A 21,868-nucleotide genomic window follows, 5' to 3' on the forward strand; every position below is an offset into this window, starting at 1 on the left:
TATTGTGTGTAGTTAAGTGTTTTGCATGTGTGACCGTAACAGCATCCCAGTGGAAGATGGCAAAGGGCACATTGGTATCTTGTAGTGAGTTTCAACTTGCCTGACCAGCTGAATGTACCCCAACTAACTAATGTCAGAACCTGTGGCTAGAAGGGATCATATAAGATAGCAATGAAAAGCTAATAACATACTCTTACAGCATATCAGGTCATCAGGGGAGAAAGAAGGGGGAAAACACCCCCTTTCAGTCAATGTGGCTCCTCGATTTCAGGGTAGCGAGGCCTAGCAGCCAGAGTCTATGGAGCTGCTCTTGTGTTCAAGGCAGTGACGTCTACTGGCCAGTCTATGCACCTGCCCTTGTATTCAGGGCAGAGAGGCCTAGTGTTAGACACAGGGAGGGGTAGGGGGACCTCAGCCTGCCTTACTCCACCAGGTCCTGATCCAGGGCCCCAGGGAAACAGTAGCCCTAGTTTTGGCTTCAGGCTTCCTATTTACCATTGATTCCTCCAGAGGAAGTGTCTTTCCATCTCTCTCATGCTCTGCAGGTGCCCAACCTCCATAGTCTGGGGCTCAATTGGATTCCTGATAGGAGCCTGTAACATGCATCCACTCTCCTCCAACAGCCAGCCCTGACTGAACTGAGCTGCTCCCTTTTATATATTGCTTCCACCTGGAGTATACCCAGCAAGGATGAGAGGGTGTGGCCTCCTGGGCCCAAAGTGAGTGGTTAACCCTTGCTGGGTCAGTGCAGGGTTGGTACACCCCATCACATATACTGATCAATGATATTATTGTCTGATGTGGATACAGGGAACAAATTCAAAATAACAAACACATTGGAAATTATGTTATAAAAATGTGTCTGCCAGGCAGGGCAGGATTGAAGCTACCCCACCCTAGACAAAGGAATGTGGTTCTGCACCCAGAAGGTACATTAACAGACAATGGGAAAGCAATTTTCATAGAAGGTAAACAGGACCATCAAGCCAACAAGAGGAGAAGATAACCACACAGCATTACAGACGCAGGAGATTGCAGGAAATAGATCCATTTGCATTTTGTATACACCAGCAGGGGAAGAAATCAGCATGAAATTTCCTTCGCCAGGAGACTCCATGTTACCTTCTTCATAGTTTATGTTGAGGGGTTACCTAAAAAGAATTCACAGTAAAGGTACACTGGACTATAAAAGAAAGGAGCAAAGAACCCCAAATTATGTTTCATGTAATAAGACAAAGGAACCAAGCACATTGGACGTTGTGGGAGGTCCTGATCCTGACCTGAAGGGTGGGCAGCCATCTGGCAGGAAGGTAGTGTTGCAAGACTCTTAGCCTGAAGAGAGGCTGTAGCTTGTGTTAAGTCTTAGTCTCTAGAAAGCATTTTGCTTATAACCATTTCTAACTCGATCCTTTGTACTTGAACTCACTTAAAATCCAAACTCCTTTGGTTACTAAACTTGCTTTACTTTTAATCAAACCAACCCACGACTGTGTTTGATTTAAAGTGAATATTAACTCAGGTTAATGTGGTAAGCTGCTGGGTAGTGTATCTTTAAAGGAACAAATGAACCTTTATATCTCTCTGAATGGTCCAGGAAAGGGCTAGATATTGGAAAGCAGTTTGGGGAAAATTCAGGACCGGGAGTGTGTTTGGGTCACCGCTGCATGGGGTAACTGAGTGACCGAGACTAGAGTGGGGCTGTTGTGTCACAGGCAGGCAGCTGGGTCAGAGCACTGAACCAGGTCTGCATAGCAGACACTCAGGATACTGCATGTTTGTCTGCTGGCTGTTGGTGTCCAGGCTTTCAGCCACAGCCTCAGGGCAGTTAAGACACCCAGGTTTATAGGACATGTGGGGACACAACCCCTGACTGGCCTGGACTGCACCCCAGAACATGACAGTATGTCAGACCTTTTCATAGCTTAGAACTGGGGTACTGTGGTGATGTGCAAATACATGTAAGAAGTAAACATTTTTGCATGTTTAAAATCTTTAATTTGCACAGAATGATGAATTTTTATGAACACTGGAGACAAACACATACTTTCATTCTCTTTAGCGCACTTTCACCTCTTTCCACCTGGAAACCAGCCTATATGTCGTCATTAGTATCCCAGTTGAACGTGGAAGACAGGTCTTTCATTTTCTCCTTAAAAATATTGTCAAACCTTTCGCTCTGTGCCACAGTCATTGTGTTCTTCCAGTCTCCAACGGTCCCTGGGGCAGGAGAGGAATTGGTCATTAGATGCTCTGCTGCCACTTGGACATTTTATTATCATTTGAATATTGCTTGTGCAGGTAAGAGGCTGTGAATGCTGCTAGTTGGGTGCAGTTCTTTTTCTCCTCCATTCCTTCCTCTCTCATCTCCCCAGAACGTAGTTCTCTAGGGCTTTGGTGGTACATTTCCAGTCCTGAAGGTGTGGGCAAACTACAGTAAAAAACACCCTCCTGTTTTGTAAATTCGAGTTGTACATCTCATCTATCCTTCACGGCACTAGAAATGTACCCATTGGTGTCCATTTGATTAGCTGGGCAAATGTTTTAGTGATGTGACTTGCATGTTACAGATGTCAGTAGCCTTATCAGAGAGTGCTGCCCCTGTGATAAAACACATGCCACTGGCAAAAACTGTGAGTCTGTTTGTGGAATACAGCTGTGTCCCTGGGGAAAATCATAATGGCCCAATTTTATTCTCGGTCTAACTTTGTCTGCAGTGTAACTAATTTGACCCAGTATTTCTAGACAATGTCACTAATTCTGCTTTAGGAACCAGTGGTTTTATACATCTCAGTTATCATCTTCCTGTACTAATTTATTTTGTTGCAAATTTTAGAAGAAAAATTGGCAACAGGAAATAGTTACTGTTAAGAGAAATATGAGCTTCTCTGAACATTCTTTTCAGACAATGCTGTACTAAACTGTAGGCAGTGGTTTTCTACCTTTTCCATACCACAGTGCCCACCACCGTCTAGCTGGGTCACCCTTCTATTCAGCAGCAGTACCGGGTTTACCATGGTGCCAGTGGCTCCCTGGCACCAGGCCCATGCTCAGAAGGGGCCCATAACACCTGCTTCCTCCCCTTCCATAGTGCTGTGAGGGGCTCCGAGAGCGAGGAGCAGCATCCTGTTTACCACAGCGCCCAGCCTCCAGCCCCAGAGAACACCTACCCTCACCCTCTTCAGGCCTGGCTAGCCCCTGGGGCAGGCAGACAGACAGACAGCTCCCCTCCCCGGGAATATGATACACCATACCAGGACCCTGATACCTGCGCCACACCCAGAGACAGGCAACAACACTCCAGCTCTCACCTTCTGCCCGCAGGCATAGGGATCTAGCCCGGGAGCCGAGAGCCCAAGGGACCCTGGGAGCAGTAGTTCCTTGGCCAGCTCCCTACCTGGAGAGCCAGCCCTGGAGCAGGGAAGGAACTAAATTTCCCAACATTCAGTTGGCAGCTATCAACAGGAAAGGGAGCAGGGAAGCTGCCAGGGCTGGTGAAACGCAATGCACATTGGGGTTGCTGTGAATGGGGAGCTGGCTGCTAGAAGGGGGTAGTACTGTGAATGGGGAACATATATGCACAAAGAGTAGAAGGCTTTGGCCCAGCTGTCACCCTCAGAAGACTTCCCCAGACTGGATTAGGGATGACTTTGCTGGCAGCCCTCAAAGAAGGAACTGGGTGGAATGAATGGACAGTGCACCTCTATCTGAAGCCTTACAAGGGAGGTATATGGAAACTCCCCATCTCCCGCCCCCTGCCAGGAGATGTTAAAAGGATAGGTAAGGGAGGGAAGGCTCTACTAGAGGATCTCGGCAGCTTTAAGTACAGTACCAGGCACATAGGAGGATCTGAGTCACGGAAGCAGAAATTGGCTTTTCCTTTCTAGATTTATGTGATATTCAGAAAGGGAATCTAGAACCTGCCTTCCAGATCTGAACACTCTCAAAGTTCAGGCATGCTCAAGTTCAATTTGGGCTGCTCTCTATTATTTCATTTCTCCCAAACCAAATGCTGATCCACTCTAATTTGCTGTAGAAAACGTAGGATAAAATTAAGTAACTTTTTAAAGTTTTTGAGCAACCAGATAAACTCTTTCCAACTCTAACTCGGACTGGCATTGCTATTTTCAATAACCATTACGGGTTGTTGTAATTTTTCTTTTAGTTTTGTTTGTTTAGAAAGAAAATGATAGTAAATTTTGCACTGGCAAGTTCCCCACAGGAACTAAGGCCTTGTCTACATTGCCACTTACAGCGCTGAAATTTTCTTCATTCCAGGGTGTGAAAAAACACACCCCAGAGCGATGCAAGTTTCAGCACTGTAAAGTAGCAGTGTAGATAGTGCTGGGAGCACTTTAACGTTTTTCTACTCTTAGGGTGTAGACATAGCCTAAGAGTAGAACAAAATAACTTTTCCTCCTGATGTGGGCAGGGCCGGTGCAAGGATGTTTCGCGCCCTAGGCAAAACTTCCACCTTGCACCCTCCTCCCCCCCGTGCTCCTTCCTCCCCCCTGTGTCCCCGCCCCCGCGGCAGCTCCCCTCCTCCGCCCTGAGGCGCCCCCCTTGTGGCAGCTCCCCACGCCCATCCTTCACCCTGAAGCACCATGAAGCTCACCCCTGCTCCGCGCACGAGCACCCCGTGGCTGCTTCACTTCTCCCGCATCTCCTAAGCTGATTGGCGCCGCAAGCCTGGGAGGTGGGAGAAGTGAAGCAGCTCACCCCTGCCTCACCTCCTCCCTGAGCACACAATGGCCGCGTCACTTCTCCCGCCTCCCAGGCTTGCGGCGCCTAGTGCTCGGGGAGGAGGTGGGGCAGGGGTGAGCTGGGGCGGGGAGTTCCTGCGTGCCGCTCCCCCTCCCTTACTTGCTGCAGGCAGCCCTCCCCATGCTCCCCTGCCTCAGCTCCCTCCGCCTAAATGCCGGCGGCTACCGGGGCGGCCGAAGATCCAGGCACCGCGGTTGCTGCCGAAGAAAATGGTGCCGCCCAAATGCCAGCGCCCTAGGCGACCGCCTAGGTCGCCTAAATGGTTGCACCTGCCCTGGATGTGGGACAGTCTTATAGTATAGATCCAGATATCTTCCAATCACACAAACAGAACTTTACTGCAGTTCTGTAATCGTGCGGGAACTAGTCCTGCATTCTGTGCACATCGAAAATTCCTGCTGAATTCTGAAGTGCCTTGCTTTTGTAACCATACCACCTGATAGTTTCAGCCCTTGTAAGCTAAGCAGGTTTACATTTAGTAACTGGGTGGGACGTCTCTCAGAAAAAGTTAAGTGCTGAAAAAGGTGTTGATTATTCACTAGGTAATATCAGACCCGCCTGTTTACAATAGTAAACCAGTGCAGCATAGTTTTAGGATGCACTGTGCTCCTAGAGTCTAGAATGGAGTCCTTTGCTTCTATACACAGCCCATTAACGACACTGAAAAGACTCCCACTGACTTCAGCAGGCTTTGGGTGGAACTAGTTATACACAGGGTAACTCCACTGTCTTCATAGGGTCCCGGTCCCACAGCAGAGGGGGGCAGTGAGAGCTTGTTGCAGAGCTGCTGCACAGGGATGGGGAACCTCCTGGCATCCCAGCCTCTAAAATCATCCAGGTTGCACCTTCTGTATGATTATGTGTTGGCTGAGGGGTGCATGGGAATTGGGGGCCCCTGCTGCAGGTGATGGGCATCTCAGGTACTTAAAGCCATGGCCTGCAGTAGGGAAGCATTTTACTGCAGAGTCTGCAGCTGCCTAGGGCCAGAGTTGAGGATTGAGACAGAGTCCCTAGTGCTGCTGTTGCAAGGTTCAGGCATGCTCAGCCTTGGAATTGCCACCCCTCCTGCAGCTAGTTGGTGCAGCTGTCTAAGGCTGGCCTCTGGCAATTGGTCCCATGGCTGGAGCCAGAGAAGCAACAGGTGCCTCTCTGACTACGGGGGGCCATTAGAGCTAGGAGGAGATAAACTGGAGTTAACCTCAAGGAACAGAGGTCAGCAGTAGGAAAGGAATGTCAAGAGAAGCAGGGAAAGAAGAAGCAGGTCAGACTTGCAGGGGGAGAATAGGACCTGCTGGCTGGAGATCACATCCAAGATAGAAGGGAAACAAGCCTGGGGAGAGGTGGTGGTGACCACATAGTGGAATAGAATGTAGATGGGAGCAGAGGGAGAAAGAAGGCTGGTGACTTTCAGGTTCCCAGGGGCTAAGTGCTCACTGAGCCAGGGTTGGGGAAATGGTGTTTGCAAGTGGCTTGCTCAAATGGCAGGAAGGGTGCTGGGGAAGGGATTTGTTAGAACTGATCAGGCATCTGCTGGCTGTGGAACTTTATTGAGCTGAGGCCAGGGCCATGTACAGTGACTGGTGAAATAAGGAGGTATTGGAGACATGGCTTCCTCTGAATTAGGAAGGAGATAAATCTGTGGGGAGTTTCCCTGTTCTTTATGAAAGTTCTGCTCACTGTGGACACTAGTAAACCCACATGGGTACAGCTCAGTGAGAGAAACTGGGGTCTGAGAAAGCTGTGTATGGCAATACACATAGTTTTGCAGAGATGCGTGATCAAAATAAAAAATGTCTCTGAGATTCAGTACCAGGTATACCATGGCACCAATGGCATTGCCATATCAGGCCCTCACTCGGAAGGGACCCATAACAACGATTACATGGGGGCCTACAAATATGTCTGGCTCCGGGCCCACAAAAAGTTAATCCGGCCCTGTTCAGCAGTATCAGAAGACCACAAACCCCTGACATCTATTCACAACTCTCCCATATAAGGACTATATCATGAAAAATACCTCTCTCCTCTCAGCCACAAGAATAGTCCCTTAGATTTTATTTCTTTGGCTAATTTCATGCTCTAAATAACCCCTGGAGGCTGTAGAGACAAAATCATTTCCGATGCCCAGCATGTGTGAAGTTTCTCAGAAGCACTAAACAGAAATGCTTTTAGTTTTCTCTAATGTTCACATTTTAATTTCTTGAAGACGACCTTCCCTTTTACAAGTGATACAAAATGAATGTTACCCAAGGCAGGCTCTAGTCACCAGCTACGGAAGCAGGTGCCTGAGGCGGCAAAAAAGAAGGGGCGGCACTCTGTCCGTTCTTGGGGTGGCAGCTTATTATTTTTTTTCTTCCTTGGTGGCAGTTCGGCGGCAGCTTTTTCATTTTTCCTTCTTTGGCGGCACTGCTGTGGCCATTTTCTTTTTTTTTTTTTTGCTTCGCCGCTTGGGGCAGCAAAAAAGTAGAGCCAGTCCTGATGTTACCCTCCAATAGAGCTTTTTGAACATTTTCATTTTTTAAAAATATTGACACTTTTTTCTCACAGGTCAAAAAAAAGCTGCACTACTTTGCTCAATGCAATACATTTAAGATATTGCATTGAGAAAAGTAGTGCAGCTCTCTCTTAATCTGTGAGACATGGTGTCTGGTGTTTTGTTACACAGCAATACAGCCTCACTCAGCAGTCTTAGTGCCCCAAAACCAACTGTTTCCTGGGGATGGAAAGTTGTGATTGGAAGTCCTAGGCAGCTAGTGTCAACACATCCTATGCCACGATCTGCAGGATTAAATATTTATTAGCTTTGGCTGCTTCTGCCTTACCTTTGCGAAGAAAATGTCCTTTGCCTCGTTCCAGGAGATTGCCTTGCATGGACTCGTAGTTTGCCCTGGGATCAGTTTTCATTTGATCAAATGTAGCCTTTTCCACAACAGTGTCCAGCTCTTTTTCATTTAGCTGCTTTCCTAAGAATTTGCAGATTTTCAGCACAGCGCCTCTGAGATCCTGAAATGAACATTATTTCAAAGTAACGGTTTCCCGAATTAGAAAAATAAAAGAACTAAATAAATAAATGATAGAGTGAAAGATAATGGAATACTTAAATAAAGGGAAATTGAGCACAGGGATATAGCATTAAAGAATAAAGGTGACTTCTTATTTGGGACCTTAAGTCTTACTACACTACTTCATAAGCTAGGTTTAAATTCACTGTAAGAGGCTACAGCAGCATTAAAAACTGACAGGTGAGTAGCAAGTTAAGCCACTGCAAATTCCTTCACCATTAGCCAACCCATCCTCATGGCCTAATCAGGAGAGAAAGGCTCATTTCTGTGATTGTGATTACAACTGCTAGCACCATTTAATACAAAGGTTGTCATAATTTTCTGGCTAACTGTATTTTGGTCTGTCTGTCGCAACCTATTTTGGAAGCAGAAGGACCCTGTTGTATCCTTTTCTGGAGTCCACAATTCAAGAAGGATGTTGATAAGCTGAAGAGGATTCAGTGAATAGTCACAAGAATGATTAAAGCATTAGAAAACATGCCTTACAGTGACAGACTCAAAGAGCTCAGTGTATCAATGGCTATTAGTCAGGATGGACAGGGATGGTGTCCCTAGCCTCTGTTTGCCAGAAGCTGGGAATGGATTACTTGATGATTACCTGTTCTGTTCATTCCCTCTGGGACAGCTGGCATTGGCCACTGTTGGAAGACAGGACACTGGGCTAGATGGATCTTTGGTCTGAGCCAGTATGGCTGTTCTTATGTTCTTATTTAATTTAACAAAGAGAAGGTTAAGAGGTGACTTGATTACAGTCTATAATTACCTACACGGGGAACAAATATTTATTAATGGGCTCTTCAGTCTAGCAAATCAAAATATAACACAATCCCAGGGCTGGAAGTTGAAGCTAAACAAATTCATACTGGAAATAAGGTTTACATTTTTAACATTGGAGGGTAATTAACCATTGGAACAATATGCCAGGGGGTCATGGTGGATTCTCCATCACTGTCAATTTTTAAATCAAGATTGGATATTTTTCTAAAAGATCTACTCTAGAAATTATTTTGGGGAAGTTCTGCGGTCAGTGTTATACAGGAGGTCAGACAAGATGATCACAATGGTCTCTTCTGGCGTTGGAATCTATGAATATATATATCAGGAGTTGGACCTCTTAATGGGAAGGGTCTTTCCTCGCTTTGTTAATAAGCCTTGCTGCTACTATCAACATGCTTCCTGCAGAAGTCAGCTGAGAGGATGCTGCTGCATCGCTACCTATTTAGCTAAGAGGTGCACTCAGATACACCAGACCTCATTTATAAAGTGTGACTAAAATCAGTTTAAAATGGATTTAGCTGAACCAGAACAAACCCATGTACGGACACTGAAAGTAGTCTAAACCTGACTTCTGCTAAGCTAGGTGAAGTTGTTAAGGAGTCAAAAGCTAGCTGAGCTGGTAGAAAAGTGAAAAACTAGTTTCTAACCAAAATTGGAATTTTGAAGAGTTCTGTACTTTTCAAAGAGTTCACACAGGTATCTTTATTGAAAACATCAAAATAATTATTAAATATTTTATTTACTAAAAACCTAGTTTTCAATAAAAAGGGAATTGTGGGCAGCGGAAAACACTATGCTGGGTACATAAAATCTGGGGAATAAGTGGGTAACCAAACAATTAGTAAGCCAAATAAAGAAATTAATGGTACAGCAACTATCAGCAACTATCAGCAGTTGCCACAGGATGAAGAACAGCATTAAAGGTAAACTTGCAGTTAACACATTGGGCAGGGGACCTGGTAACACGGGTGGGGGATGGCTTCAAAAAACTAACATGGGAAAAAATGTGTGTAGGTATTCAAAATGCTCAGTTAGTAATGTTAATAAATATTATAAAAAAGCTTGGTCAAAACAATGGCCTTCAGTATTAAATCAAAAGGCTAGCCTATATTTCTCCACAATTGCAAAAACATACCCATCTACCTAAAAAATAACATCCCCCACTGTAAAAAAAAGTTCTTGAGTAATTGTTCCTATAATACCATGGAAAGAAAATGCAATTAAGGCGGGCCCCTTAACCCATATGGAAGTAACTAGGAAAGGAGGAGCACATTGGGAGCCACTAGGAAATAGGCAGCGGGGTGGGTGGAATGAGGTAATTTAAACTGTCATCACATTAAGCAGTTGTATATAAAATATTATATATGCCCCACTCCTTTAACTATGAGGAAGCAAAATAAATGGCCTATTGCAAAGAGGGGGCATTTGTATATGGGGTACGGTGTATTCTGTTGGGAATGTATGCCATCCTGCAATATAACACTAGAAGGCAAAATCCTTTCAGTATATAATCAAATTATAAACTTCTATACGCTGCCACCTAAACTATGGTGCACCAATGAATCATTAAACTTAAATCGTTGTAAACAATCAAACCAGCACCCATTACCCCATGCCGTACCAAGTAGTTAAATTGGTTTAAACAATAGCAAATTTCACTGTAAATATTCAACAAACACACAGTATAAACATAAGTACAGAAAAATTATAAAAGCAACGCGCTGTAAGCGCCAACAGTTGGACACACTTACAATACACACTACAAAATGTCACTGAGAAAATGTTAACTCTATCAAAAAAGAAAAACCAGTGATTTTGGTGGTGGCCAAAGTGCTGGAGCATACTGCAGTGGTCAGAACTCTCAGTGTTGCTGTAAATTATCATAGCAGCTGGTGTATTGTTAACTGTATTTGTGTGTGTTGCATATAAAAACAATCAAGGGGGGCACAACCCCCTAGCAAACAGCCACTAAATATAACCTATAAGTAATGTAGCAAACCCTCCCGCTCAGTGTACTAAACAACCCAAACCCAACCTTCTCGGGCCCACTATAATAAAAAGTCTAAAACGCTAATTAAAATAGGTGTGGGATAGCTGTACAAAACATGGGGCAGAGCACGGTACTGCACAAGGGGCAGTAAAACAAATAAAGCATCAACACCTTCCACCTTAATGCCTGGGCCTATCAAAAAGTGTGTCGCCATATGTTCTGTGCTTTTCCAGAAATACCTGGGCAGAAAAATCCCAAAAGGAAAAAAGGGGTAGAGTTTTAGGATATAGATATTCAAGCCTGTCTGTAAAGGCCTATACTTTAAGAATTTAGGTATATGTTTATCATTAGCTAGTTATAGAAGTATAAAAGAAAGAATCTGTGTAAGGGCCTTCTCTCACTGTGACAGTCTGAGGCCCTGTTCTTAGGCCAATGCCTTTGGCTAAGAGGCAGCCATAAACTGGGAAGCGCGCGGTCACATCCTTACATTCCAAATTAGTCATATTGAAATAAGGCAATCTGGGGCTGTTAGGATGGCGATCCAATCTATCACCCCCAGAGAAAGGAAAGAGCCTAGAAAATGTAAAAGAAATTTTAGTTTGATAGATTGCTGTCTGGTAAGAACTTATCAATAAAACACAGCTGGAAAACCCTTATGTCTGTACAGATGTGGTTGTAAAATCCTCACTTCTGTATTGTTTTGTCATTATAGTTCCTACTTTGCTATGTTTGTTTGCATGGTCTCTGTCTGGTTCTGTGATTGTTTCTGTCTGCTGTATAATTAATTTTGCTGGTTGTAAACTAATTAAAGTGGTAGGATAGAATTGCTTAGCTAATCATATTACAGTATGTTAGGATTGGTTAGGTAAATTTTAGTAGATGATTGGTCAAGGTATAGCTAAGAATATTACTATATAAATTAGGGGCAAATAGGAAGTAAATTGGGATTTGAAAATAAGGAAAAAGGAACTTGGATTTAAGCTTGCTGGAAGTTCACCCCAATAAACATCAAATTGTTTGCACCTTCGAACTTCGGGTATTGTTGCTCTCTGTTCATGCAAGAAGGTCCAGGGAAGTGGGAGAGTAAAGGAATAAGCTCTCTAACAGTTATTAATATATTTTATTTATTAAAAACCTAGTTTTGAATAGACAGTGCAATAAAATATCATTTTTCACAAAAAATTACAAGGAGATCTTCAGTTCTAAAAGCAGTTTGAGAAGTTCTAAAATGTAACCAAACTTCTCCTTTCCCTTTAGGATGCCTCGTGGGATGAGTTGTGTAGCTGCCATCCTGCTATTCAGGAAAAGAAACGAAGTAAAGCAAGATTATTATCTTTTCTAACTGTACTCACATCCAGCAGATATTCTTCACTAGGAAGCAAATGGCACCTTTGGTGACTAAGTGAATTAGGCTCCTATGTGCTATTGAATGTCCATGGGAGTTAAGCGGCTAACTTACTTTGGTGCTTCTGAACATCTCACCCTACGGTTCTGATTCTGCCACCCTTACTCATACTGGGAAGTACTTTTTCCAGAACTCACATTGAAATCAATGAGAGCAATGTACCTTACTCTGTGAAATGAGCGAGACTCTTCACAGAGTAAAGAACAGCTCAATGTGAGAAAGGGTGGAAAAATTAGACTGAAAAATTGAGGCATTTTATTTACTGTTTCTTTCAGATATAAAGTGATTGACTGGTCTCACCTTCTTCATCTCCTCATAGGTAAGGAAGAGAATATTGAAGTCATCCCTGTGGGTGGACCAGCCTCTGATGTGATCCAGCCAGAAGCCAGCCGCTACTTATTAAGGAGAAAAATGATAGAAATAAATGTTAAGGATCTCAAACAGAAAAACCATTCAGTTATTGACATTTTTGCATCCTAATACTCTCACAAGCACGGCTGCAGAATCAATGGAGCAAACTTCCTTTTTTCAGCTTCTCTTCCCTCTTCTGTTGGGATGATATTTGGGCTCACAGAGATTTTGTTCCAGTTCCTGTTTTTATTCACAGCCTTATCCTGGATTATCTTTCACCTTTAACATGAGATAAAGGCCAAGCCAAGTCCACCTTCTAATCTAGGGATCTGAGGACAAGTTTTGTTTTTTCCACAAACAGACAGACAGACCGTTACATGAGAACTAATACACATTGTACTGTTACCTCTAGAATCCACTGGCACCATAGAATGGTTCTTGCACCCAGCACAACATATTTGCACTTTTATGTCCTGGATTATTTACTTATAGATAATATTTTCCATTACTTTTGATGGATTAGTGATCACAAACATAGAATTAAATTGATAGATTCATAGATTAATAGATTCTCTGGACAGAAGGGACCACTGTGGTCATCTACTCTGACTTCCTGTATAAGGCAGGCCATAAAACTTCCCCCAAATAACTCCTAAACATATCTTTTAGAATAACATCCAATCTTGATTTAAAAATTGTCATTGATCGAGAATCTACCATTACCCTTCGTAAATTGTTACAGTGGTTAATTACTCTCACGGTTAAACATTTATGCCTCATTTCCCGTCTAAATTTATCTTGCTTCAACTGCCAGCCATTGAATTGTATTATACCTTTCTCTGCTGGATTGTTCCCCATTGTAGGTACTGTGACAAAGTTCCTCCTCTACCTTGGTGGGTCCTGTGCTTATTGGCGGATTTGCTCGCCTCACAGATTCACCCTGTGGGTTGGGAAACAGCCCAGAGACCATCCCCTCTGGTAGAAGCCACAGTCCAGGTCAATTCCTCCTGTGTTTGATCGGAGTTGGGAGGTTTGGGGGGAACCCAGGCCCACCCTCTACTCCGGGTTCCAGTCCACAGTGGTCAGTGAGCAGGGCTTAGCTTTTTAGCAGTAAATGAAACCTTACCTTTCCCAGCTAAAAACCTCTCCAGAAAAGTATTAAAATCTGGTATTGTCTCAAGTAGGACTGAAAGGCTGGAAAAATGAAAATAGGAAACTGCAACATCCTTCGGGTTTCTGGCTACATAAATAACCTGCAAGGTAAAAAGAGTGACAGTCTCAGATATATTAAAGGGACACAATTAACCTAAAAATTGGTGGTTTGATACAATTGCTACTGATGCAAGTAATGCTAAAATCATTATATCTGAAAAGGGTTAGAATAAGTACTTTAGTAAATAGTTTATCCTGATTTAAATGCATGGGATTTTTTGTGTGTCTTTGCCAGCATTTTCTGTACATTCAGTGGCACTATTGCACTTTCTTAATTCTAAAGACCCTCATGCACATGTGTACTGTACAAGTGATAGTACCATTGATTTCAATGGAATTACTCACTGCTGTAAGGTAAGGAACATGAGTACTTAGAATCAGGTTTTCAAGTTTTTTCTAATTTTTATATGGGTCTTTCACACACCAAGAGAGGAGCAAAAACATTTTAAAAAATCATGGGAAATGTGATAATAAACCACACAAAAATTAACAGGGAGTGCAGTTGCAGGTGTACTATCTAAAAAGAATTTAAACTTTAATAAATTGATTTGATTTTGAGTTCCTTTTAAATACAAACACTGTTAAGTCAGCAACAGATATTTATTTGTGTGTAGTTTGGTATATTGATAAAGTATTTCAGTGAAAAACATATCATTCGACTAGAATCCTAGTAAGCATGAATTTCTTGCTCTTTCAAAAAAAATTGCAGCTAGAGATATTTTTAGAGAATTTTAGTGGATACAGTGTTTAAAAAGTAATGCTAACGTGCATTGCTGCACACCTCAATCAATTTCTCCAACAATTTGGAGCTGAGTATTTCAGGAAAACCACACAGACAGCTAAGGCATATGGTGGTGCACACTAAGAACAGCCAGCCAGAAGCCAGGAAGAGAAAAACTCCCTACACCATCAACATGGTCTTAAAATTGTGAAAATCTACATGAGCCCTGTAAACTATACAGAAGCAATACAAGATTTTCTAATCTCTGTAGTTAAAATTGTGCTATGTGCAGCTTAGGAGATGTTGTTGTTCCATTTACTTTTACTGTCCCTGTAACTTTAAGGACTCTTTCTGCATGGGATATGGGGTGAGCTATAAAGCAAAACAAGAGGAAGGTTCCTATGGATTGAGAGGTTGTACTGATGGAGCTCATGTGGTGCAAGCTCTGCACCATGCATCTGCTCATTGTATCATAGGTGTTACTGCAACAGAGATAAGGAAGCTGCAAGGGTGACTGTGAAGGGAGTCTCCTGGGGAAGTGGGTGCACAGCACATGCCACCTTTCAGGAGAGATCCAGGTAGCGATGTAAGAGATTGGCATCGCTCCCACAAGGCAATTCTCACAGGCCAGCACTGCACACCTTCGGTGTGAATGACTCTCCATTTAGATTAGGGAAAGCAACACAGCAGGGCAGGGCAGCCATCTCCATGAGAGACAGCTCAGTGGGAATCCCTGACCCTGGAGATCCTTCCTCCTGAGCTGCATCTGCCACAGTCCACACCCCTATCCTTAGCAAGAAGTTTCCTGATGTTTAAAGATACAGGAGACATAAAACATGGATAACATAAGAGCGTACAGTTACATAGCTACATACATCACCACAACAAAAACACTGTAATTTACAATATAACACACAGACTGCAATGATCATAACCCATCACTAATGCCCCTTTTAGAGGGAGCTGTCAGGATGAGGCAGAAGCAGTTCCATTTCTTGGCCCAGAGACCAAGCACAGCAGTTCCATGAAAAATGGGATCTCCACTGAAACAGGACACTGAAGTTCTGAGGTCTTGATTGAACTGGTTTTCCTCTCTTTGGCTGGGTCTAGGGACATGGAATGGAGGAAGTGAGCCCCATCCCCATGCAGGGGAGATTTGCTTTTGGAAGGGTTGTTGTGGGGAGGACAGACAGTCTGGCCCTGAGGATTTAGACTGATTTATTGGTGAAAGCTACCAGTTTTCCTGGGTAATGTTAATTAAATTGTAAAAATAGTATCACCGACTTTTGCTCTCCTGTTCTTCAGATCTCTTGGAACTAAATAGTACGGCAGGTTAGTAGCAAAGAGACGAGGTGATGGACGACGGACATAATCCATATTATGTATGTTATATTCCAGCCATGGGACTCTGTCTATTATTTCCATATTTTCTGTTCCATCTCGATGGCCTTCATGATAAATCAAGCTCAAAATATTCTGAGTCCACACAGTTCCTGGGAAAGAAAATAGCCTTATCTGAAACAGCTTTGATGCTAATTTTATTTGTAATGTCATGTAATAATGTGCCATAATCACAATCTCTTCAAAACTGTGTCTCATTTCACATTATAATTGAAGTCCAAAAATTGGTCTTAAAGGGAGTCCATTAATGCAGCAGGGATGGGAATCCAAACAGCATTATACTTTTGTACATTTTAGTTTTAAAAAACCCATATCTATCTATGTGCTGGTCAATAACTAAATCTTCAAATGTTTTTACCTAGTGTATTCAGGTTCCCCATGGAAACGGTGATTACTATGGGTGACCAGATGTCCCGATTTTGGGGGCTATTTAAAATATGGGATCCTATTACCCCTTACCTGATTTTGGATAAGTAACAACAAATACATCACTGTCTCTGATTTCAAAATCCTCCAGTGAATCTATGTATTCACGTGTAACAATGTTTGGCACAAAATAAAATCCTTTATGTTTGAACAAAAATTCTTCTGATGGCTCCATTGTTAACTCAGTTTCACTCCTATGTCAAGAATCTGCAGGTTAGAAAACATTATTTTATATAATTTTTATTTTGGTATTATCTATCCTCAGGACAAAAATTTTAGGAAAATATATGTTAACAAAACCAGCAAACTGAATGACAGTGTAGAAATGCCACTTTTAGGGACTGGCATGAGAACAGAATATCTTTTGCAGTTAAAAGTGCTGTGTAATACATTGGCTTTGAGTTATTTACTTGTACAAGTGTCTGGTATTGTCAGGCACCAATATTGCTTTAATGAATTTTCTAACTTCACAGAATCCATGTAAATGGGCACTTAAACTCAGAGCTACTCAAGGAGCTCACCACAAAGTCCAGTGCATTCCATGAGCTATGACTTAGTCCTTGTGCACAACCAGAGTAATGAGGCTGCATTCCAATTAATTTTGTAGCTGATATTCCGTTGGCCGCATAATATTATTTCTGATTCCCTCTTTCCTATTTCCTGTTTAATATATTTCTCCCAGTCCCTCTTGTCTAGTAACATAAGTTCAGCAAAATAGGAGGGAGGTAGAGGAGGTTTATTTCCTTTCAAGAGTTTTCTTTGATAATTTTATTTTTGGCCACAATATTTTAGAAGGTTCTTCACTTGTAAATCAGTGACATCATGCCACATATGTGTCACTGAAAAGGTGAGAGGGAATAATAGAAAGCAGCAGGAGCTGCAGGGATAAAGAGGAGGAGGAGCCTCTTATGTAGCTCTCTAGCACCCCTAGGAGCCTGGACTGATTAACACCAGCTACTCAGGAAGCTTCCTGTTTCCTGCTGCTTCCCTGAAACCACTTGAGGAGAACAGGCAGTCAGCTGAAATAGTAGGAGCCAGTTAAGCCCTTAAAATGCTGATATCTTCCCTCACTCAGGCCCTGCTACCAGCCTGCTTATTTGTCTCCTTCAGTTGAGTGTTGAAAGCCACTATAGCTGGCACAGAACAGCAGTCATGAGTGAAAGAAGAAAATGCCCCTCTGGGGCAGCATTCAGAAAAAGAAAGCAAGTCCAGAAGGTTTTCTATCTAAGCAGGAAGGAGCTCTCCTGAGATACATAGACACAAAAGTTCATGGTGAAAAGTTCATGCCCCAGTGAGAATGTGAGTGTTGAGGAGATGCCTGATCTTCCAGTTAGTCAGAGTGCAGGTGACTGGCAGCTACTGCAGCATCCATCTCAAATGGATGTAACCATGCATATCCCTAAAGAAAAGTGTAGATCAGAGAAGAGTGTGGTGGAGGCAGAAGAAACAGCTGCTGCTGAGTTTAGTTCCTTAAGTCTAGATGATCCAGGACTGTGGACCCACTTGAGCAGTAGCCTGGGGGACTTCCTTGTACTGCCTGGGCCATAGCAAGTGAAAAACTTCATGTTCCCCAAAGACGATGAAAATAGAAGTTTCCATCCAACACATTACTGGTGTGATGTGATCCCCAACGGTGACAAAGTGGATTAAAATAACCTTCTAGAGGATTTCACCTTGTATGTCTGTTACAGTATTTGAGTTGGAACAGCTTTTAAGAAATCTCCATGTAGTTTATCAAATTAAATGAATTGATACCCAGGTCTCTCTCTTTAAGGTTTTCCAATAATAGACTTTTTTTTGGTGGTATACAACTAACAAAGAAGAGTAAGTATGTGGGGGGAAAAGCCCTTGTTAGTGTCATTAGACAACATACAAGGCTCAAAAAGAGTAATTCATAGAATATCAGGGTTGGAAGGGACCTCAGGAGGTCATCTAGTACAACCCCCTGCTCAAAGCAGGACTAATCTTCAGACAGATTTTTGCCCCAGATCCCTAAATGGCCCCCTCAAAGATTGAGTTCAATGTTTTTTTTTGTTTTGAAATATACCAATCTCCTAGAACCGGAAGGGATCTTGAAAGGTCATTGAGTCTAGCCCCCTGCCTTCACTAGCAGGACCAAGTACTGATTTTTGCCCCAGGTCTGTATGTGGCCCCCTCAAGGATTGAACTCACAACCCTAGGTTTAGCAGGCCAATGTTCAAACCACTGAGCTATCCCTCCCCACAATGTGAGTTCAGTGACATGACTTTGGGAGGGGAGGACCCTTGGGCAGAAGGGGCAGGGCTGGGAGGGTCTGCAACCCCCAACCAGCGTTGCCTGGCCAGTGTCCACTGGGGCTCCAGTGGCAATTTAAAGGAGCCCTGGGCTCTTTTAAATTGCTAGCCTGGGCAGCTGCTCCTTTCACTTCTCCCCGTCAGTGGCTGCAGGGGTGGGCCAAAAGGCACAATGACATTAAAGTGCTGCCACGGGTCCTTTGCTGTGGCAACGCTGGGTACAGACTGATGGCCACTTTTTACTGGTACGCCGTATCGCCCCGTACTGCCTTACTTTCACCCCTGGGCCTGGCCTACACTCAGAGTTAGGTCCATGTCAGGCAGCTTATGCAGAGGCGCTGACATCCTTAGTTCCGGGGGGGTGGGGGTAGGCCCCCACTCCACCCCTTCCCCCAAGCTGATTGGTGCCGCAAGCCTGGGAGGCGGGAGAAGTGGAGCGGCGACGGCGTGCTTGAGGAGGAGGTGGAGCAGAGGTGAGCTGGGGTCCGGAGCTGCCACACGGCTCCCTGGGCCGGGGGAGGGGCGGAGCCTCAAGGTGGAAGGGGGCGGGAAGCTGCTGCAGGGCTTGGGGAGGGCACAAGGTGGAAGTTTTGCATAGGGCACAAAACATCCTTTCACCGGCCCTGCGCCTATGAGCTTATGTCAAACTAATTATGTCAGTGTACAGACTACAGCCTTGCTTCCACCAGTGTAAGTATCCTACTACACTGACATAATAACTCCACCCCAGCGTCTGGCTGTTATTCTTGTCAATTTCACAGCTTTGACAAGAAAGGCTGATAGGCTCCTTGCTGTAAATCCAGTGCCCAGCTCACAGCTTAGGCTGTCAACCCACGGCAGGTGTGGGGCTCCAGCTGGAGCCCAGCTGTCACCTGGGCTTCCCACACTGGGCCAGGCTGCCACCAGGGGTCCCTGCTAGGAGACCAGCTGCCCCCTGGCTCCCACCTCCCAACCAGGCTACCACCCAGGCTCCTGACTCCCCACTGGGAGCCCAGCTGCTGTCTGGCCCCTCGGTTCCCTCCTGCCTGGGCTCCCAGCTCCCTGTTCCCCAGATGGCAGCCAGCGAGGAGCAAGGATTCTAGTCAGCAGCTGGGCTCAGAGCCCGAAGCCCGGTAAGCAGCTGGCCTCAGAGTGGGGATCCGGGAACCAGAGTTGCAGACGGGTTCCCAGCAGGGAGTTCCCTCTGGAGCTGAGAGCCTGGTGTTCTCAGACCTCCACACTGCCCCTCTTAAGTTACTGCAAGCCCTCCTGGTAAGGACATGCCCCACAGACAGAAGGAGGGTAGAGTGGACATAAAAAAAAATGCAGCAATTACTGCAGTGGCTGTATATCAATGTAAGTTTGTAGTGTAGTCATGCCCTTAGTTGTTACCAAGCAGGAGGTGCAGTCACTGGCCAGGAGATGACAGTCCTGCTCACAATCTCTCTCATCCAGATGTTTCAGCTTCAAGGAGCAACAAGTTGAACACCACAGGGTATTTTATACATTTGCTGTTGGATGGAGTGACCTTCTTCTTGGCAAAGCTGATGCAGCCCAATTAGAAAGTGACTGTACTTCTGTCAAAGAGTTGAAATGTCCAACCAGGAGAAGAGTTGTGTCCCTTCTCACCATCCAGTGAGAAAAACAAGGTATCTCCTGTATGACTTTGGAATGGGGTGTGCACCCCACACCAGCCCTGATAGAGTTGATGGGGGCTGAGAAGTCGATTAGGTTACCTGGTGTCATCTGTGAGAGGGAGGGCCAAGGTTAATTAAGAGTAAAGCCCAACTCAGGGACAGGCTGGGGCAGGGCTACTCAGAAAGACCAGGCTTTAAAAAGCCCATTCCTAAGCGACCACAGGGATTTTGTAAGGGAGTTGTGAAGGGGAGCATTGTAGGGGCTACATACATGTAACATTCCTTAAACTTAATCCAAAAACCACCCCCTGATAAAAACAAAACAACAACAAAGGCACGAGCTGCAGGAGTAAAAAGAAAATGCAGGCAGAAGCCCAGCAACAGAGTTGGGGCTACCTAGTTTATTGCAACCGGGGCAACATGTATGATTACCTTCCCTATGGGCAAGTGGCAGATGTGTACATTCAGTGCAAAGAGCTGCTAGTCCTCAGAGACCATTGTGGCAAGGCACCTTCTCAGTCTCACAAGCCGCAGCTGTTTTTAGCTCTGGTGAGATGGGCTTGGGGTAAAACAGTCCCTCTTGGCTGCACAGGGACAGCCAGTCTGTCCTTCTCTCAGCCCATGTTTTAGGGCTTGTTTTTCTCTCTTATGGGAGGGAATACAGCCCCCCGAGGCTTGGTCCCCTACTGCTACTCAGGAGGAGGAGAGTGTGAGTGCACACATGCACTCTCCCTCCCTTAGCCCAACAGGAGAGGGTTTTAAAAGGTCTCAGGCAGCCCTTAATTGGAATCAGCTGATCCTAATTGATCTCTGGCAGCCCCTTCTCAGCTGAATCCTCTCTCTTGAGAACCCCAAAAATGATCAAAATGTTCAATTTGATACTATGTTTTTTGTTTTGCCCAGTGAATCTGCTAATCTCCCTGGAGCTTTTAAATCAGATTGAGGAATAATGTGTTTGTTTGTTTTTTTACAGTTAGATGTGTCTGTGGAAAAGCACCATGTGATAAAATAGTTGGGTCATAAGATAAAACAAACCTCATTCTACTACATAAATTAGAAAATAACTTATAATGATATGCTGTCACCCAGCAGCGCTGCAATCACCTTGAAGATTCCCCCCTTCCTGCTTTCTGAATGCAATCAGCCCCCTTGCTAATTTTATTTTATTTGCATTATTTTTTTCCCCAACTTAAAAAATTTCAACTTCCTTTTACCCTTCAGGCTGCACTACAAGCTCTACAGAAGTTTTCAGCTTGATGGACACTGCACAAGGGCTGGTCTAGGGTGGTCACTCATATGCAGGAGTACAGGAGTTATAACCTTTTTACAAATATCAAATTCCAGCAGTGATGTGTAGAATGACATTAGGCCAGCCAGGTGCAACAGTTGTACTTGTACACAAACCTGTTTCTCCCTTAACTTTTCCATCCACCTCTGCTGACACAGCAGGAACTATCAACTACCAGTTAAAAGCTCCATCATCATGCTGATATTGTAAAACAAATGATGGCTTAAATTACATTGAACTCTTTAACACACACTGTTGTTGTGACTTCTTTGTTGGATAACCACACACACACAAAAAAGCATTTCAGGATCAGATTCCCATGCCACTCAGCTTATTGCCAAAGAACAGTGATGGAAAATATTTCCACGGCATACAGTTCACTGTGGAAGTTTATAAAATATTTAATTCATTCACAGATTTACTGATGGATATGTTTTAGTAATGTTAAATAATAAAATAATATTTACCTTCTCTGTGCTATTTCTGCTGTCCAAGACACAAGCCCACACTCCTGCCTTCCACTTGAATAAACAAGACTGATATTCACTCCTAGAAACAGGAAAATACTTTCTTTATAGCTGGTGT

The 21,868-nt window shown here is 44.0% G+C and overlaps 1 protein-coding gene across 2 annotated transcripts; it reads right to left on the minus strand.

Annotated features, from left to right (window-relative positions):
- Window positions 1–1,972: 1,972 nt before the first annotated feature.
- On the minus strand, window positions 1,973–21,841 carry LOC123365917 (amine sulfotransferase-like). 2 transcript variants are annotated; one of them, XM_045008950.1, is made up of 7 exons: window positions 21,751–21,841; window positions 16,140–16,313; window positions 15,564–15,772; window positions 13,473–13,599; window positions 12,296–12,387; window positions 7,584–7,764; window positions 1,973–2,217 (listed from the first exon to the last, which is right to left on the minus strand). In XM_045008950.1, exons 2-7 carry the CDS (start codon window positions 16,279–16,281, stop codon window positions 2,093–2,095), a joined length of 876 nt encoding a protein of 291 aa, XP_044864885.1. In that variant the 5' UTR covers window positions 16,282–16,313; window positions 21,751–21,841; the 3' UTR covers window positions 1,973–2,092. The 2 variants fall into 2 exon arrangements, with proteins under 2 accessions (XP_044864885.1, XP_044864884.1); XM_045008949.1 differs by having other exon boundaries at window positions 12,296–12,390.
- Window positions 21,842–21,868: the final 27 nt, after the last annotated feature.

The sequence above is a fragment of the Mauremys mutica genome, chromosome 3 (genome assembly GCF_020497125.1).
Source record: "Mauremys mutica isolate MM-2020 ecotype Southern chromosome 3, ASM2049712v1, whole genome shotgun sequence".
Taxonomy (NCBI): domain Eukaryota; kingdom Metazoa; phylum Chordata; order Testudines; family Geoemydidae; genus Mauremys; species Mauremys mutica.

What these genes read in the sequence shown, in the direction of transcription:
- LOC123365917 (XM_045008949.1), bottom strand. Translation starts at nt 16,281, where the DNA reads ATGGAGCCATCAGAAGAATTTTTGTTCAAACATAAAGGATTTTATTTT. An exon ending in TGTTACTTATCCAAAATCAG is followed by an intron (nt 15,773 to 16,139) that starts GTAAGGGGTAAT and finishes TTTCTTTCCCAG; the next exon opens with GAACTGTGTGGACTCAGAAT. An exon ending in AGGACATTTTCTTCGCAAAG is followed by an intron (nt 2,218 to 7,583) that starts GTAAGGCAGAAG and finishes CTCCTGCCCCAG; the next exon opens with GGACCGTTGGAGACTGGAAG.